The 18,321-nt window shown below is 48.0% G+C and overlaps 1 protein-coding gene across 1 annotated transcript in view; it reads right to left on the reverse strand.

Annotated features, from left to right (window-relative positions):
- HPSE2 (heparanase 2 (inactive)) overlaps nucleotides 1-18,321 on the reverse strand; it is a 285,993-nt gene that overhangs the window by 69,859 nt on the left and 197,813 nt on the right. Inside the window, exon 6 of the mRNA XM_077823368.1 lies at nucleotides 7,670-7,717. Coding sequence (XP_077679494.1) covers nucleotides 7,670-7,717 — 48 coding nt within the window. The remainder of the gene's footprint in view (nucleotides 1-7,669; nucleotides 7,718-18,321) is intronic.

An 18,321-nucleotide genomic window follows, 5' to 3' on the forward strand; every position in this document is an offset into this window, starting at 1 on the left:
ATTGGCACTTGAAGCACTTTGTCCAGCTGATGATGATTCAGGGCATACATTAGCCCTCCCTACAGCTTTCTGAGATGCAGCCTGGTGTGCTGAACTACCTAGGCACCTGCTGCCAGGAGACCCAAGTGACTAAGGCAGTTGCATGCTGTGGGGAGAGAACATGCTCTCAGCCACACCACTAGGTCCCATAACATTTCGAACCTGGATTGTGGTAGAAAGGCCTTGGCCTTTGTGGAGTCTAAGACTGCCCCATGAACTCTATTCTCTGCACTATTTACTAGGAGTCCTAGCATGTCAAGATGGACAGGACTGTGGATGCTCTGGATAACACTTGAGCCTCAGACTGACCTCTGATCAGCCAGTTGTCCAGGTGCAGGAACATATGGACTCCGCATTTTCATAGATGCGCTGCCATCATGGTCATGCACTTCGTGAATATCCGAGCAGCAGATGACAGATTGAATGGAAGCACCGGGAACTGATAACGGTTCCCACCCATCCACCACAAATCTGAGGGGTTGTGGTGTATTGCCACATGGAAGTAAGCGTCCTTTAAGTCGAGAACAGCACACCAGTTCCCCTGTTCCAGGGAGGGGATAACTGAAGTTAGCATAACCAGGTGGAATTTTATTTTCTTTGGGAATTTGTTCAACTCTTAGACCTAAAATAGGTCTGAGGTCCCTGTGACGCATGGCCAGAAAGGATTAAGCATCCTGCAGGATAAATGACCCAAATTCAACCTTTAGAGACATGTTAGAAAAGTATGTAAATGGTAATTAGGGCCATTCCATGCAAGAGAGGCTAGAACTTTGAAATGCAAACCTGTTATGGTTAGAGAATTAGAGGTGATACTAATTTTATGTGTTTACTTATATCCTGTTAGATGTTACCCATGTAAACAGACAGTTCCTGTCTGTTACTATAGCTATTGATTCAGAGATCAAAAGGAAATATTAATATTTAGAGGAATCTTGGGTGAAATTGTGTCATTGACTATATGTCTCTTTAAAGCTGTACATGAGCTACTTAATGGATAAATTACCTTATGTTAATCCATGTGGTTGATTACCAGTGATGTTTGGGAAACAGAAGGTTACATCACCCAGGACTGTATGGTCAAGGGGCTGCTAGAAAACTGTAAAAAAAGATCAGGTCCCAAGAGTCTTTTAATCTCAGATCTGCTTGATGCTTCATGCAGGGGAAGCTTAAGTCAATAAAACTGAGATCTACACTCCTAATCTGGATCTCCCTAAATATGAACATTGGACTGTAACCTATGGACTAATTTGGAAAGAACTCTTTGCAACTACAAAGCTCACCATCTCCACTACGAATCTGATCTCAGAACTGTACTCATGTCTGTATAGATACTGATCTTTTAACCAATACTCCCTCTTTTCTTTTTTAATAAATTTTAGTTTAGTTAATAAGGATTGGCTGTAAGTATATATTTGGGTAAGATCTGAAATATTCATTAACCAGGGAGGTAATGTGTCCAATCCTTTGGGATTGGTAGAACTTTCTTCTATGATGAATAAGATTTTCAGTAATCCTCATCACATTTAACTTGGGTGTCTGGGTGGAGGCCTGAGGCTGGGTTGCTTTAAGGGATCTGTGTTGCTGGCTTCTGGAGAACCAGGGAGGTGCTATAGAAGCTGCTTTGTGCTGGTTTGGTAAATCTAAGTATTGGAATATTCACCAGCTTTGGGAATTGTCTGCCCCGTTCTTTGCAGTTTACCCTAATTGAGTAACTTCAGTGTGGCTCCCTGGGACCGCAGTCACAGCCCCCTTTTGCCTTGGGAATGAAGAAGTTATGGGAATAGCCTTTCCCCTTGAGGTACAACAGGACTTCCTCTACGGTCCCTCTCTAAAGAAGAGACTGCACCTCGTGTTGAAGGACAATCTCTTGAGAGTGGTTCCTGTAGAGGGAAGGGGTGGGGGGAAAATGAACTGGAGAGCATATTTCAGTTCCACCGTGCTTAAGATCCAAGCACTTAGGAAGTGGGATAAGGAATTGGTAAATGAAAGGTGGGGAACCAATAGAACTATATCATAGGACACTTCCTATGACCCCGGCCCTTTCTCTTTGGCAGATCTTGGGATCGGGGAGCAAAAATTTTGTGCCTGTACAGCTGCTGTAGATGAAATTGTTTCCCTTTCATTGCTGGACTACAGATTTCAAGAGATTTTAGTGTTGCCCTGGAATCTTTTAGCCGATGGAGTCTATCATCCATTTTTTTCTGAAAACAACGAGGGATCTTTGAAAGGGAGGTCCTGGATGGTCTGCTGGCCTTCTGGCGGTAGCCCGGATGACTGCAACCACGAACACCTTCTCATAGTAGTAGCTGACGCCATGGTTCGAGCAGCCAAGTCTGCACTACCTAAACTGTCCTGGACAGCAGTCCTGGTGACCAGTTTACCTTCTTCTATCATTCCTGTAAACTCCTGTCTACAGTCCTCTGGTAACTTCTCTTTACATTTTGTTTTCCCCATGACTCAGAGTGACTCTTGGTTTGCAATCCTGAGTTGCAGACTTCCTGCCGAATAAAGCTTGTGATCAAACAGATCCAGCCTCTTCAAATCTTTGTCTTTTGGCATCGATGCTTGTTGTCCCCGTCTCTCACGCTCATTGGCAGCTGCCATTAAGGGAACCTGAGGAGGGAGGAGAGCAGAAATGGTCATGCCCCTTTAAGGGGATGTAGCACCTCCTCTCAGCTTGCTTTGCCATGGGAGGCCAGAAGGAAGGTGTCTGCCAAAACACCTCAGCTGGCTCCATGAGGACGTCGTTGGCTGGCAGAGCTACCCTGGCAGGGACTGTCGATACCAGAACGTCCACCAGCTTGTGGGAACATCCACGCCCCTCCTCTGCCTGGATGTCAAGCACAGAGGCCATACTTCTCAGTAGATCTGGATGAGCCCCTGTCGTCCTCTGGCAGCAGGGAATCTGGTGATGAGACGACACAGGTGCTGGAACTAGAGGTCCGGGCAGGTGGGAGGGGACAGGCTGCCGCACCCCCTGGCTTAAAATGGTTTCCATTACAGTATATCCAGGGTTTACAGTTTGGTTCAATAGCTCTCAGCAGCCGCACTATAAACATTGTTCCAGCGCCCCGTGAGACGAGAATGCCACAGACTTCTGAGGTGGTGGCTGACCTATGTCTTGTGGTGAAGAAGCTGCCTGAGAGACTTCTGGCTGGTTGGTACGGATCTTGGGGCAGAACCTGCTGAGACTGGAGGGGTGACAGTACAGGCTTGGCCCTTGACTGCTCCAGCTTTTGTGGAAGCTTGTGACGTTGCACTCTATATGTTTATGAAAATATGCTTATGAGTGTGAATATAATATAACTGGAATATGCTTTATGCAAAAGGTCTCTTGTAAGGTGTCATTACAAAGCTTATAATCTATTGAGTGTGGTCATCCTATTTGTATGAACGTACCGTTCTTGTATCTGAAACTAGGAGTATGAAATATAACTCTGAGGTTCTATTGTAATTATGCAAAGTGTGGGCCATTAATGGTGGTTTGGAATCTTGATGGCTCCCATTAACCAGGACAACTGGTTGTAAATGGCTCTGTTTACTTGTAAGATTTCCTGTATACGTGTGTGCCAGCGAGTGGGTAATGAAGTCTCACAGGACATGTGATCCTGTCACCTGAACTGGAATCCATCTTTAACCTTGTGCTTTTCCATTTAGAAGGAGGGGTGGGAACCCAGAGAGAGAGAGACAAAGGATTCCCACCTTGTGCCAAAGCTATTAAAGGGGGTGGAACAGAACAATTGGGGCTGCAGTCATGAGAAATCCCCTAGTTACCACCTGAGCTGGAATTAACAAGGACTGTACCAGGGGACTGTACCAGACTAGGAAGGAGTCTAGTCTATGAAAGAAGCTTATTGGAACATCTCTGAGGGTAAAATTTATCTGTAATCAGTTTCTTAACGTATTAGGCTTAGACTTGCATGTTTTTGCTTTATTTTACTTGGTGACTTACTTTGTTCTGTCTGTTATTATTTGAAACCACTTGAATCCTACTTTTTATACTTAATAAAATCACTTTTGTTTATTAATTAACGCAGAGTAAGTGACTAATACCTGGGGGAGCAACAGCTGTGCACATCTCTCTATCAGTGTTATAGAGGGTGGACAATTTATGAGTTTACCCTACATAAGCTTTATACACAGTAAGTAAAGTGGCACTGCAGAGATCGCTCAGGGGATGGCCTCGACAGACCTGGCACAGGTTCCAGAGGCAGCAATCTCCTCTCCCTAGGCGAGGAGTGCACCAGGGGCAGCTTCTCCCCTGCATGTTTCACAGAGTCTCTGCCTCTACTTGGCCCTGGTACCGAACCTGAGGAAGGCCTGAGCCTTTTCTTCAGTACCGGCAAAGAGAGAGAGAGAGAGGAGAGGAGAGGACATCTCCAGTGGGGCACTCCACTCTGAAACTGACTTACGGGGGGCGCTTTCCCCAGTGATGACTCTGATGGAGGGCAAAGTGCTGTCTCCCTAAGTAAGCACGTGAGCCTCTGTGTTGTTCTTTCTTTGAGCGGGGCTTGGTCCCTTCACAAAAGGGACATTTGTCACTAATGTGGGATTTTCCCAAATGTTGTAAGCAGGCCAGGTGTGGGTCGCCGACAGGCACAGGCTTAGCACAAGTCCAGCAGGACGTAACCCTGGAGAGCCGGGCATCGTTCTGGTACCGATCCTGGTACCGAAAGATAAAAAGTGGTCAAAAAAGGCCTAAAATGCAAACCTAGCACTGAGAACTGGCTAATTTCTAACAGCAACAGGCTATATACACACAGGAGTGAGGGACGCATTTGTCGCACGCAGCCTGGCTTTGCTCTGACAGCCATCGGTGGCAGTAAGAAGCAGCTGAGAGGGCGCAGGGTGGCTCTGCCCTCTCCAACCAGGGTGGCGACAGAGGGCTCTCGGAGCACCCTGCTGGGTCCCGCAGAGGGTAACATTCTCCAATCACTGTGCACAAGGTGCGCACCTACAGTGGAACGTGCCCCTGCAAACACTCCAAGACGAACCGGGAAAGCGGATGCTCATGGGGAAGGGGAGAGGACATGGAATAATTTACACCAAAAAAAGCCAACACCCTATGGTGGCCAGTGCCGCTAGTCAGGGTTTGGTTTTTAACATACCCCTCATTGTCAGGGGAGTCGCTGGGGCTCAGCACGCTCCCTGAATCATAGGTAGTGGTTCCCGACTCTCTAGCAGGATTAGGGTCATGGGCAGCACATCCCATAGGCTGGGGAAGGCTGTGCCTACCCAAACAGCCCCGCGCGGCCCCACCCAGGCTCCTCCCCGAAGCTCTGCTTAGTGCTTGCCCTTCCCCCTTGACCCCAGCCCCGGCATGGTGCTCCTCTCTAGGGAAGCAGCTTGCTGGGGCTAGGGCGGCCGGGACTTGGAGTGGCTGGGGCCGCCCAGCACTGGGGAGAGGTGGGTGAGGCTGGAGGCACTGAGGCTGCCCGCCCTGTGCTTGGGTGGGCCGGGGTGGGGCTACGCCGCCTGCCCTTTGCTCGGCGGCTGTGCGCCGCCTGCCCTTTGCTTGGGGGCCAGGGGAGGGGGCCTCGTGCCTCCCGAGTCCTCGTGTTGGGGGGTGGGACTGGCTGGGAGCTAGCCTCCCGCAGCTGGTGGTTCACGCACCGCCCATGATTAGGGTACACAGGACAGCTCAGGCTGTCCGGCATGAGGCATTCCCACTATTTGCCCAAGACTAAGGCTACGATTTTTTCACGGAAGTCACGGAATCCGTGAATTCAGCCCTGTCAGCTGGAAGCTCCAGGGTTCCCCCACTGCTCCCTGGGGCCGCGGGTGCCAGGGCCTCCCAGAGTTCCCAGCCATCACAGGCAGCAGCTCCTGGCCGCAGTGGGTGGTGGGGTAGCCCTGCAGCTCCCCGTGGCTATGGGTGCCAGGACCCCGGCGTATTTCCCAGCCAACACGGGTAGCGGGGCCCCAGCGGAGGTGGGCAGTGGGGGTCCCCTGGGGCTCCGAGCTGCTGCAGGCAGCACCCCAGCCCTGCGGCCCCTGGCCAACACAGCCAGTGGGGCCCTCCCGAGCTCCCTGCCACCATGGGTGGTGGGACCACAGCTCCTGACCGCAGCGGGGCCCCCGCAGCTCCCAGCCAACACAGGGGGTGGCCCCTGAGCTCTGAGCTGCCGTGGGTGGCGGGCCCCAGAGTTCTGAGCTGCTGGGGTCACTGGGGATCCTTCAAAGCTCCTGGCCCCCACAGGGAGGGGGGACCCCCAGAGCTCAGAGCCTGGGAACCCTGGAGCTCCAAGCCCCCACAGGCAGGGGGGACCCCCAGAGCTCAGAGCGGCCCCCACAGCTTTCCAACCTCTGGAGGCAGCTGGCCTCCCCATTTGGTCAGGGATATTTTCAGTAAAAGTCAGGGACAGGCCACGGGCTTCCAGGAATTTTTCTTTATTGGCTGTGACCTGTCCCTGACCATTACTAAAAATATCCCTGACAACATCTTCACCTTACCCATGACATACGAACATGCTCCAAGCCTCTCTACCAATGGCACTATTAACATTCATTTTGCAATTTGGGGAGTCAGGTGAGAAATCAAGCGTTAACCTCTGGCTGACAATCCCATCCTGGACTGGAATCTGGGAGTTTACATAAAAGATTTCCATGGAATCTATTCTCCAGCCCTGTATCCTAGTTACAGTGCTGTGTAGTGGTTTAAAGGTTATTCCTATAGGTGGATTCCCCCTGGACACCCAGTCTCTGTTTCCCATGTAGGGATGGCAGAGAACCCAGCTCTGCATTACTCCTGGGCAGTAATGTATTTTCCATTGGACTGAGTTTTCTCTCTCTAGCTCTGGTGGGTTTAGATCCAGGCCACCAGCATGTGAGAGGCCACAGCCAGAGGTGCAAAGAGAAGCAGGATACACAGAAGGACTTTCAAATTGTCCAGTGACGCAGCGCATGCAGCTTTCTGCTCCCCTGTCCAGTGCAGCCTGGCCTAGCCCTGAAGCTGTCTGCCTACCTTACGAGGTATCAGGTACCCAGGCAACAAATGAAGCTTGGGGAAGAGCTTTTTCCACTTCCTGCAATTTGGTAGAACAATCTGGTAGCTGGGAGGGGTGACTGATTATTCCGAGATTCCAAGACCCAAAGAGTCACTGTGATCACCTAGTCTGACCTCCTGTATAGCACAGGCCAGAGAACGGCCCCAACATAACTCCTAGTGCAGATCCTTTAGGAAGGCAGTGTCAGTGCTGGAGATCCACCCCAGCCCTTGCTAGGTTGTCCCAATGGATAATTACATTCACCGTTAAAAATGTACACCATATTTCCAGCCTTAATTTATCCAGCTTCACCTTCCTGCCCCTGGCTCTTTGTAGACCTGTCTCTGCTAGACTGGAGAACCCATTATTAAATATTTGTTCCCCAGGTAGATACTTACACACCCAGCCCAGGGCAACAGCAAAGGCTAATGCGTCCCTGCCATGGCGTGTTTCCGAGTGAGCTGCCAGGGGATGGCCTTTCTCTCCACTTAAGCACAGTACAGTGGCTGAAGAGGTGGCTTCCAGGGGGTCTGTCCCTTTCACAGTGACCGTTTGAACCTAGACAAGATGTTAACTCTGCCCTAAACATCTCATTGCTGCACAGCTGCTAGTTTGGGAAAGTAAAAAGAATGGTGAATACCTACTGTTGCCAGGTAACAGCATCCACTGTGCGGCCAGCCACCTTCATGAACCTACAGGAAACAAATGAAGAAACCATGTAAGCCTGATATTGTGACAGTGGTTGATGAGCGCATGACAAATCCAAATGCAACAGACACTCCTCCCAACTCACATGCTGGCAGACACAGTCACTGTACCAGCTGCTGCTGAACTGGATTACTGTACCCTTCAACAGAAAGAACCAACCAACCAATTATTGTAAGTGTCTGTTGCATCTCCGGCTCAGAGCACAGGAGGAGGAGAAAGCTAACCCAAGATCAAGGCCTTGAGCATTCTTTCAGGACGTCAGATCTAGGAGGATTATGGAAGCTCCATAGTTAAGGTTCCAACAAGGTATGTGCATGAATTAGTCTCTTGATAGTTCATGACTCAGAAGTCTAAGCCCATGGAAGAGCTCATCCCCACAAAACAGTCATGTTAAATTAGAGTTAAGGCTGTTCAAGTTTATTTCCTCACATGCCTAATGCCAAAAACAAGGAGGTTCTAGATTACAGGTACCATTCACACCCAGTACACCACCAGCCTCCAAGCATTAGCTTACTGCCCCCAGTACACTAATGGCATCTCTAATCATCAATACCATCACCCTCAATGCACACATCAGAAACCATGCTCCCCAAAATCACACTGCAACGCACAGTCTGTGACTAGTTTGTTATAAAACACATTATAAATATACATACAAAAATATTGATTTGTATATTTTAATGACAGTTGTGTGCGTGTGTTCAGCAGTGCGCATTGTACTGTGATATTTTTGGGAAGTCACACTGTAACTATTGTGACATGCGTGAGTGTTCTCCAGACCAGTCTCATCACTTGCCCTGTAATCTGGGGGGCCCTGCACTGCCTTGCTGCTGTAGCTCCCAACCTGGCTTGCTCACAAACAGCCACCAGCATGCAGGTGCCCCTGCGTCTGTGTGTAACTGCAGCCTGCCAGCCACATTCTGGTTCTAACCAGTCTTGGTTACTACTGCAGGGTGACCACAACACATCCCCAGTCTCAGATTCCTCCCCAAAATGTATGTTCTGAACCATTCAGCCGTTTTCCGGACAGTCCAGAGATATTAGGTCCATTGTCCCGCTAAGGGAACAATACACAACTTGCCACCCAAAATGGAGTTACCCAGACAATGTAACTTAAACACACTGGATTGGATTAAACAATAAAACCAGTTTATTAACAAAGGCAGATAGGATTTTAAGTAAGACTGAGTACAAGTCATGAGGCATAAAAGTCAGCATTGTTTATAAGAAAAAGAAAGATAAGTACTTCCTAACATAACAAACTAGATTTAATTCCAGGTAAATTCCTTACCACATCCTCCCAGCTATATTACTGAGCAAAATCTTCAGACCAAAGTCCAGCAGTTTGTTCTTTTGTATTCTTAGGGGCAAAGAGGGAGATGGATAGGGAGAGAAATCCCTTGCAGTGTTTGCTCCTCACTTTTATCATTCAGCCTATTAATTTCATTTGGTGGCCCCTAGTTCATGTAATGAAAAGGAGTAAATAACACTTCCTTATTTACTTTCTCCATACCAGTCATGATTTATAGACCTCTATCATATCCCCCCTTAATCGTCTCTTTTCCAAGCTGAAAAGTCCCAATCATTTTAATCTCTCCTCATACGGAAGCCGTTCTATGCCCCTAATAATTTTTGTTGCTCTTTTCTGAACCTTTTCCAAGTCCAATACATCTTTTTTTGAGATGGGGCAACCACAACTGCACGCAGTATTCAAGGTGTGGGCATACCATGGATTTATATAGAGGCCATATGATATTTTCTGTCTTATTATCTATCCCTTTCTGAATGATTCCCAACATTCTGTGTGCTTTTTTGACTGCCACTTCACACTGAGTGGATGTTTTCAGAGAACTATCCACAATGACTCCAAGATCTCTTTCTTGAGTGGTAACAGCTAATTTAGACCCCATCATTTTATATGTATAGTTGGGATTATGTTTTCCAATGTGCATTACTTTGCATTTATCAACATTGAATTTCATCTGCCATTTTGTTGCCCAGTCACCCAGTTCTGAGAGATCCTTTTGTAGCTCTTTACAGTCTGCCTGGAACTTAACTATCTTCAGTAGTTTTGTATCATTTGCAAATTTTGCCACCTCACTGTTTACCCCTTTTTCCAGATCATTTATGAATATGTTAAATAGGACTGGGCCCAGCACAGACCTCTGGGGGACACCAATATTTACCTCTCTCCATTCTGAAAACTGATCATTTATTCCTACCCTTTTGTTTCCTATCTTTTAACCAGTAACTGATCCCTGAGAGGACCTTCCCTCTTATCCCATGACAGCTTGCTTTGCTTAAGAGCCTTTGGTGAGGGACCTTGTCAAAGGCTTTCTGAAAATCTAAGTACACTATATCCACTGGATCCCCCTTGTCCACATGCTTGTTGACCCCTGTCACTGTGCTTTCTTGGATCACAACTGAGAATACCAAATTCAGGACAAACTGCTGAGAAATAGGGCAGATGAACCCCAAAACTGGCAGTTACTCTCCCATTTGGTATACCAAACCAGCAACAAAAGTAAACTTCTGTCTCACCACACTGGCTAACAAGAATTCAGAAAAGCAGTTTCCTGAGGCATTCCAGTCCTGGATTCAACACCCAGACACTTGACTTAAAGATGAGTGGTTCTTTAAAACCAGTGCCTTGCATGGTGACAGGTTTCACAGTGGTAGCCATGTTAGTCTGTATCAGCAAAAACAACAAGGAGTCCTTGTGGCACCTTAGAGACTAACACATTTATTTGGGCATAAGCTTTCGTGGGCTAAAACCCACTTCATCAGATGCATGGAGTGAAAAATACAGTAAGCAGTATAAATATTACAGCACATGAAAAGATGAGAGTTGCCTTATTAAGTGGGGGGTCAGTGCTAATGAGGCCAATTCAGTTAAGGTGGAAGTGGCCTATTTCCCCTTAATTGAATTGGCCACGTTAGCACTGACTCCCGACTTGGTAAGGCAACTCCCATCTGTTTATATACTGTGTATATATGCCTGCTGCTGTATTTTTCACTCCATGCATCTGATGAAGTGGGTTTTAGCCCATGAAAGCTTATGCCCAAATAAATTTGTTAGTCTCTAAGGTGCCACAAGGACTCCTCGTTGTTTTTTCTTTAAAACCAGTTTCATCAAACAAAGAGTTCTTCTGATCCCAAAGGACCAGCTACACACCCAGGTCAATATACAACTCAGATCTTACCCAAAAATCACACTGTTGCCAATCTTTTAGTATCCAAAATCTAAAGGTTTATTTATAAAAAGAAAGAAAGAAAGAAAGAAAGAAAGAAAGAAAGAAAGAAAGAAAGAAAGAAAGAAAGGTGAGAGTTAAAATTGGTTAAGGGAATCAAATACATACGGTGACAGGGTCGGGCTAGATGGCTACAGGAGAGTAACAGAAGGCAGATATATTAGCCCCAGGCTAAGTAGGTCCCTTTTCCCTGGGTAAGGTAACAGGGAAGGTTCCAGAACAATCAGGAACCTTCTGGAGACAATTAAGACAGGCTGATTAGAACACCTGCAGCCAATCAAGAAGCTGCTAGAATCAATTAAGGCAGGCTAATCAGGGCACCTGGGTTTTAAAAAGGAGCTCACTTCAGTTTGTGGTGTGCATGTGAGGAGCTGGGAGCAAGAGGCACTAGCAGCTGAGAGTGAGAACGTGGACTGTTGGAGGACTGAGGTGTACAAGCATTATCAGACACCAGGAGGAAGGTCCTGTGGTGAGGATAAAGAAGGGGCTGGGAGGAGGCCATGGGGAAGTAGCCCAGGGAGATGTAACTGTCGCCCAGCTGTTCCAGGAGGCACTCTAGACAGCTGCATTCCACAGGGCCCTGGGCTGGAACCCGGAGTCGAGGGCGGGCCCGGGTTCCCCCCAAATCCTCCCAACTCCTGGTCAGACACAGGAGGAGTCGACCTGGACTGTGGGTTGACAAAAATAGCCAAGCTGAGGGCTGCCGTGAAGCTCCAAGGCGAGCAAATCCGCCAATAAGCGCAAGACCCACCAAGGTAGAGCAGGAACTTTGTCACAATACAATAATTGCAAAGTTCTTGGTTCAGGCTTGTAGCGGTGATGGAATAAACTGCTGACTTAAGTCAAGTCTCTGGTTGCTTCCAAATCATTGGAAGGTCCTCCGTCCATTTGTTAGATGCTCGTATTAGTATAAGTCCATAGTCCAGAGCAGGAAAGAGGTAAAATGGAGATCTTTCCAGGGCCTTTTATATCTTCCTCCATGTGCAGGGAAACCCATTGTTTCAAACAAAGCCCTCAGCAGAGCTAGTGGCAAATTACAGGTAAAAAATGGAGTTTGCAGTCACAAGAGCAAGTGACATGTCTATGCATAAATTCACTTAGTCATAGCAGGAAAGCCAATTATCTGTAGTTAGGCGTCTCCCATCGTCCATTGTGAGTTAAATGTTCCTTGATGAGCCACTTAATTTGAATAGTCCCTTCAAGATGTGCAGGCTATTCCCTTGTCTACTTCCTTGGGGACATGCCCCTCCCACCATTTCCTTTATGGATCCCTTTTGGTTTTTAGATAGCTAAAAAGCTCCTTGTGCAGCCAAACTGGCCTCCTGTGGCTCTTATCTTTCCTCTGTGTTGGAATAGCTTGATGTTGAGTCTCCAATTTACAGCTTTTAGGAACTGCCAGTCTCCTTCGACTCCTTTTCTTCTTAACTGGTCTTTCCATGGCATCTCGCCTGCTATTTCTCGGAGTCAGTTGAAATCGCCTGTCTGAAGCCCAGTTTGGCTGTTTCCGAGGATCTTGAATTCTATCAGATCACGATCACTTCCTCCCAAGTTCCCGACCACCTTCCCGTTCACAAGTAATTCATCCCTGGTGGCCAAAATCAGATCCCAAATGGTTGACCCCTTAGTTGTTTCCTCAACTTTTTGGATTAGAAAGCTGCCCCCTACACATGCTCAGAACTCGCAGGCGCATTATGGTTATGCTGCAATCATAGGCGCCAGCTCCGGTTCTGGAGCACCCCCTGGGGAAAACAGTGGGTGCTCAGCACCCCCCAGCGGCCCCACTGAGCAGCTCATGCGTTTAAATAGCTTTATTGGGTTATATTTTGTCAATTTCAAATTTTATTTTAAGTAGGTTTATTTTTATAAATAACTCGTCTTTAATTTCAATAACCTGATTTCAATCAAATTTTTAACTTTTTAAAAATGATCAATTTTTGTCCATCCTGACCTGAACACTCGCTATTGTTTCAAAGGGATCATGGTCTAAAAGTATTTTCATCGGGCAGAGATTTCTGGTGATAGGTGGCTCTTTAATTTATCAGGAAAAGGCAGACTGAGATCCAGTGGCTGGCAGCTGAAGCTAGACAATTTCAGACTAGAAATGAGGTGCAGGTTTGTGCACTGATTCATTAACAACTTAGAGGGGGCGGATTCTCCATGCCTGGCAGCCTTTAAGGCAAGACTGGATACCTTTTCCAAAGAGACACTGCAGCTCAAAGACCTGGATGATCATAAACGGTCCCTTCTGGCCTTAAATTGATGACTAACGCGATGGGGCCTCTGTGTGCTACTCTAACAATAACAGTGTCTCCTGAACCAAGGCTAGTCAAGCACAGCACACCCGTACTCTAATGAACCCCTCGGAATGCAAGCCGGTTCTTTGTTATAGCCAGGAGTTCGTTATAGCAAAAGAGATCCGTGGAGGCGGGGGCTGACAGCTCCTCCAGCCCCAGCACCGCAGTGGGGCTTGAGGTGGGATCCAGGGACCAGGTTCGTTGTAGTCCAAGGTTCGTTATTGTGAAGAGCATTATAGCGAGGGTGTACGGTACATATGTGCCAGCAACCTCCGCACAGGAATTACATTATACACTGGTAAGAATCCTTATCGAGTGCTTGTCATCCCTAGGTCTGGCTCTGCGAAGGAGGTGAAGGATTACTACTCTGAGTTAAACTCCATAGTTAAAGATGAGCCAGAAGTTTTAAGTTTAATGAGATCTTTAAGCCTTTGGTTTTTGTCATTTTACTGATATTTGTACAAAATAAACACAAAGTTGAACCCTGAGCAGAATTAGAATCTTTCACAGTCGTCTGAACATTGGTATTATGCAGAAAGAGTAAGAAGAGTTCCAGAACTGTCCCTTTTTTCCCCCTGAAGTTTTTTCACTTGATTGTCTCATCTTTGCTTTCTATTAATTTTGATGGCATAAATGGGCCCAAAGAGTCAAAGATGGCCTTGTCATTGGCCAACATTAACCAGTGTTAAACAAGGTTCAGGTTTGGTGTACAGAGACCACAGCCTGCTTACTATCATGGCAAAAACAACATTCAACAACCTTTTAACTGTTTATTATGATAAGGGGGTGGGGACAGTTAAAACGTTTCAAATGTCATTAAGTAAGGGTTTCATTTGCACAACATCCCTTGTTCCTCCACCTTTTAGCTGGAGAGAGATTTTAGAAAGAAACCCTCCTTGTCTGACTGATTCTTAGATGTGATTAAAGGTACTAACAACTGTCCTTTTGGGTAGGGTTGCCAGGCATCAGGTTTTCGACCAGAACGCCTGGTCAAAAAGGGACCCTGGCGGCTCTGGCCAGCACCACCGACCGGGCTGTTAAAAGTCCAATCAGCGGTGCTGTGCGTCTGAGGCAGGCTAGTCCCTACCTGTCCTGGCACTGTGCTGCACCCCCAGAAGCAGCCAGCAAGTCCAGTTCCTAGAAGCCACGGAGCTCTGCAGGTTGCCTCCGCCCCGAGCACCGGCTCCGCACTCCCATTGACCGGGAACCGCGGCCAGTGGGAGCTGGGAGGAGGTGCCTGCTGGCAAGAGCAGCACGTGGAACCTCCTGACCCCCCACCCCCTGCCTAGGAGCCGGACCTGCTGGCCACTTCCAGGGTGAAGCGTGGAGCCAGGACAGGCAGGGAGCCCACCTTAGGCCTGCTGTGCACTGACCAGGAGCCGGCCGAGGTAAGCCCCTGCCCCAACCCTGAACCTCTGCCCCAGCCCCGAGCCCCCTCCAAACCCAGAGACCCCTCCACCCCAAAGCCCTCATCCCTGGCCCCACCCCAGAGCCTGCAACCCCAGCCGGACCCCTCATGCTCCCTCCCACACCCTGAACCCCTCATCCCCAGCCCAGAGCCAATAGCCCCTCCTGAACCCCAACCCCCTGCCTCAACCCACAGCCCCCTACTGCACTCCGAATCCCTCGGCTCCACCCCCCAGCCTGGAGCCCCCTCCTGTACCCCAAACCCACTCAGCCTTGCCTAGCAGGGGCTCTCAGCCTTGCCTAGCACCATGGTCAGCACATGGTCCCCCAAACAAACAGACCACATGGTATATTTCAGTCCAGCAGCAAGCACACCACAACAAACACAAACACACACACAGCAGACAGCAAACTTACCCAAGGGTCAACTATCCCCATATTGACTGGGTACATGTAACCTCAGGATGGGATGCAGAGATAAAGTTTCTTGACACCTTAAATGTCTGCCTCTTGGAGCAGCTAGTCCTGGAACCCACCAGAGGAGAGGCAATTCTTGATTTAGTCCTAAGTGGAGCACAGGATCTGGTCCAAAAGGTGAATCTAGCTGGACCGTTTGGTAATAGTGACCATAATATAATTAAATTTAACATCGCTGCGGCAGGGAAAACATCACAGCAACCCAGCATGGGAGCATTTAATTTCAGAAAGGAGAACTACAGAAAAATGAGGAGGTTAGTTAAACAGAAATTAAAAGGTACAGTGCCAGACGTGAAATCCCTGCATGCTGCATGGAAACTTTTTAAAGACACCATAATAGAGGCTCAACTTAAATGTATATCCCAAATTAAAAAACATAGTAAGAGAACCGAAAAAGAGCCACTGTGGCTAAACAACAGGATAAAAGAAGCTGTGAGAGGCAAAAAGACATAAAAAAAAAAAAGGATAGCTAATGTGATTCCAATTTTTTTAAAGGGCTCCAGAGGTGACCCCGGCAATTACAGGCCAGTAAACCTGAATTCAGTGCAGGGCAAACTGGTTGAAACCTACAGTAAAGAACAAAATTGTCAGACACGTAGATGAACATAATTTTGGGGGGAAGATTTTGGAGTCATTCTGGATAGTTCTCTGAAAACATCCACTTAATGTGCAGCGGCAGTCAAAAAAGCAAACAGAATGCTGAGAATAATTAAGAAAGGGATAGATAATAAGACAGAAAATATCATATTGCCTCTATATAAATCCATGGTATGCCCACATCTTGAATACTGCATGCAGATGTGGTCGTCCCATCTCAAAAAAGACGTATTGGACTTGGAAAAGGTTCAGAAAAGGGCAACAAAAATGATTAGGGGTAGGGAACGGTTTCCGTATGAGGAGAGATTAATAAGACTGGGACTTTTCAGCTTGGAAAAGAGATGGCTAAGGGGGGATATGATTGAACTCTATAAAATCATGACTGGTGTTGAGAAAGTAAGTGAGGAAGTGTTATTTATTCCTTCTCATAACACAAGAACTAGAGGTCACTGAATGAAATTAACAGGCAACAGATTTAAAACAAACAATAGGAAGTATTTTTTCACACAAGGCGCAATTAGTCTGTGGCGCTCCATGCCAGAGGATGTTGTGAAGGCCAAGACTATAACAGGGTTCAAAAAGGAACTAGATAAGTTCACGGAGGATAGGTCCATCAATGGCCAGTGGCCAGGGATGGTGTCCCCAGGCTCTGTTTGCCAGAAGCTGGAATGGGCGACAGGGGATGGATCACTAGATGATTCCCTGCTCTGTTCATTCCCTCTGGGGCACCTGACATTGGCCACTGTTGGAAGACAGGATACTGGGCTAGATGGACCCTTGGTCTGACCCAGTATGGCTATGCTTATGTTTTTATATTCTTAAATTCATGGATGACAGGAGAGGTCCCAGAAGACTGGAGAAGGGCTAATGTGGTGCCCTGCTTTACAAAGGGGGGAAAGAGGAGCCGGGGAGCCATAGACCAGTCAGCCTGACTCCGATATCTGGGAAGCTGCAAGAGCAATGTATCAAACATTCTATGTGTGAACACCAGGAGGACGAAGGGGTGATCACCAGCAGCCAGCCTGGATTTAGCTTCCAAACTAGCTGGATTTCCTTCTCTGACAGGCCGACTGGTTTGATGGATAGGGGGAAATGTGGTGGACATTATACTTAGATGGCTTTTGACACAGTCCCATGACATTCTGATAAGCGAGCTGGAGAAACGTGGTCTTGGCAGAACGACCATTGAGTGGATACAGAATCGGTTAAACCACCGCAAACAGAGTAACTATTAATGGAATGATGTCAGATAGGAGGGAGGTCTCAAGTGGGGTTCCACTGGGATCTGTTCTGGGTCTGGTGTTTGTTTAACATCTGTACTAATGACCTGGATGTGGGAATAGAGAGCGCACTGATCAAGTTTGCCGATGACACGAAGCTGGCGGGGAGGTTTCCAACACTTTGGAGTATGGAGCTACAATTCAGAGGGATCTTGATAAGTTGGAGAATTGGGCTACAGACGACACAATGACATTCAGCAAAGACAAAGGTGAGATGCAACACTTAGGGAAGAAAAACCAACTGCACAAATACAGAATGGGGGATAACTGGTTTGGCAGCAGCACTGCTGAGAAGGATTTGGTGGTTGTGTTGAGGTTGTGATCCACCATGAGTCACCAGTGTGATCCTGTTGTAAAAAAAGCAAATGCAGTTTTGGGTTGCATTACCAGAGGCAGAGCACGCAAGTTACAGGAGGTGACAGTACTGCTCTGCTCGGCGCTGGTGAGGCCTCAGCTGGAGAACGGTGTCCAGTTGGGGTCGCCAATGTCTAGAAAGGATGTAGAGAAACTGGAAAGGATCCAGGGGCGAGTGACAAAGATGATCAAAGGCACGGGTGGCAGGTATCGTAGGTCGGGTGAGGCTACGCATCCCCAAACAGCCCCAAGTGGCGCCGCCCATGATCCGACCCCAGGCCCCTTCCTGCTTGCCGCTCCCTCCTTGGCCCCAGCTCAGGCAAGCTGCTCCCTTCCTGGAAGTGGACTGGGACTGGGGCTAGGGCAGGCCAGCCTGCTGCCGGGACTCAGGGTGGCTGGGGCCGCCCGGCACTGAGAGGCCCCCGGGCCCTGGGGCCACACCACCCAGGGCTGGGCGTGCGCCGCCCAGCACTAGGGGCGCTGGGAACGGAGGGTCAGCAGGGCCTCCTGTAGAAGGGATGTGGCCAGGGGCTAGCCTCCCTGAATGGGAAGCTCATGCGCCACCCATGATCAAAGGGACAGAATGCAAGCCATATGAGCAAAGGCTGAAAGAACTGGGTATGTTCAGTTGGGAAAAGAGGAGATTAAGGGGGGAATATGATTGTGGTCTTCAAATACTTGAAAGGCTGCCATACAAAGAGATGGAGAAAAGTTGTTCTCTTTTGCCACAGAGGGCAGGACAACGGGCAATGGGTTCAAACTACAGCACAGCAGATTTAGATTAAATTTCAGGAACATCTTCCTAACTGTAAGAGCAGTCGACCAATGGATCAGATGCCTGGGGAGGTTCTGGAAGCTCCTTCTCTGGAGGCTTTCAAAAGGAGGCTGGATAGCCATCTGGCTTGGGTGGTTTAGACACAGTAAATCC

Source organism: Eretmochelys imbricata, chromosome 7 (genome assembly GCF_965152235.1).
Source record: "Eretmochelys imbricata isolate rEreImb1 chromosome 7, rEreImb1.hap1, whole genome shotgun sequence".
Lineage (NCBI taxonomy): Eukaryota > Metazoa > Chordata > Testudines > Cheloniidae > Eretmochelys > Eretmochelys imbricata.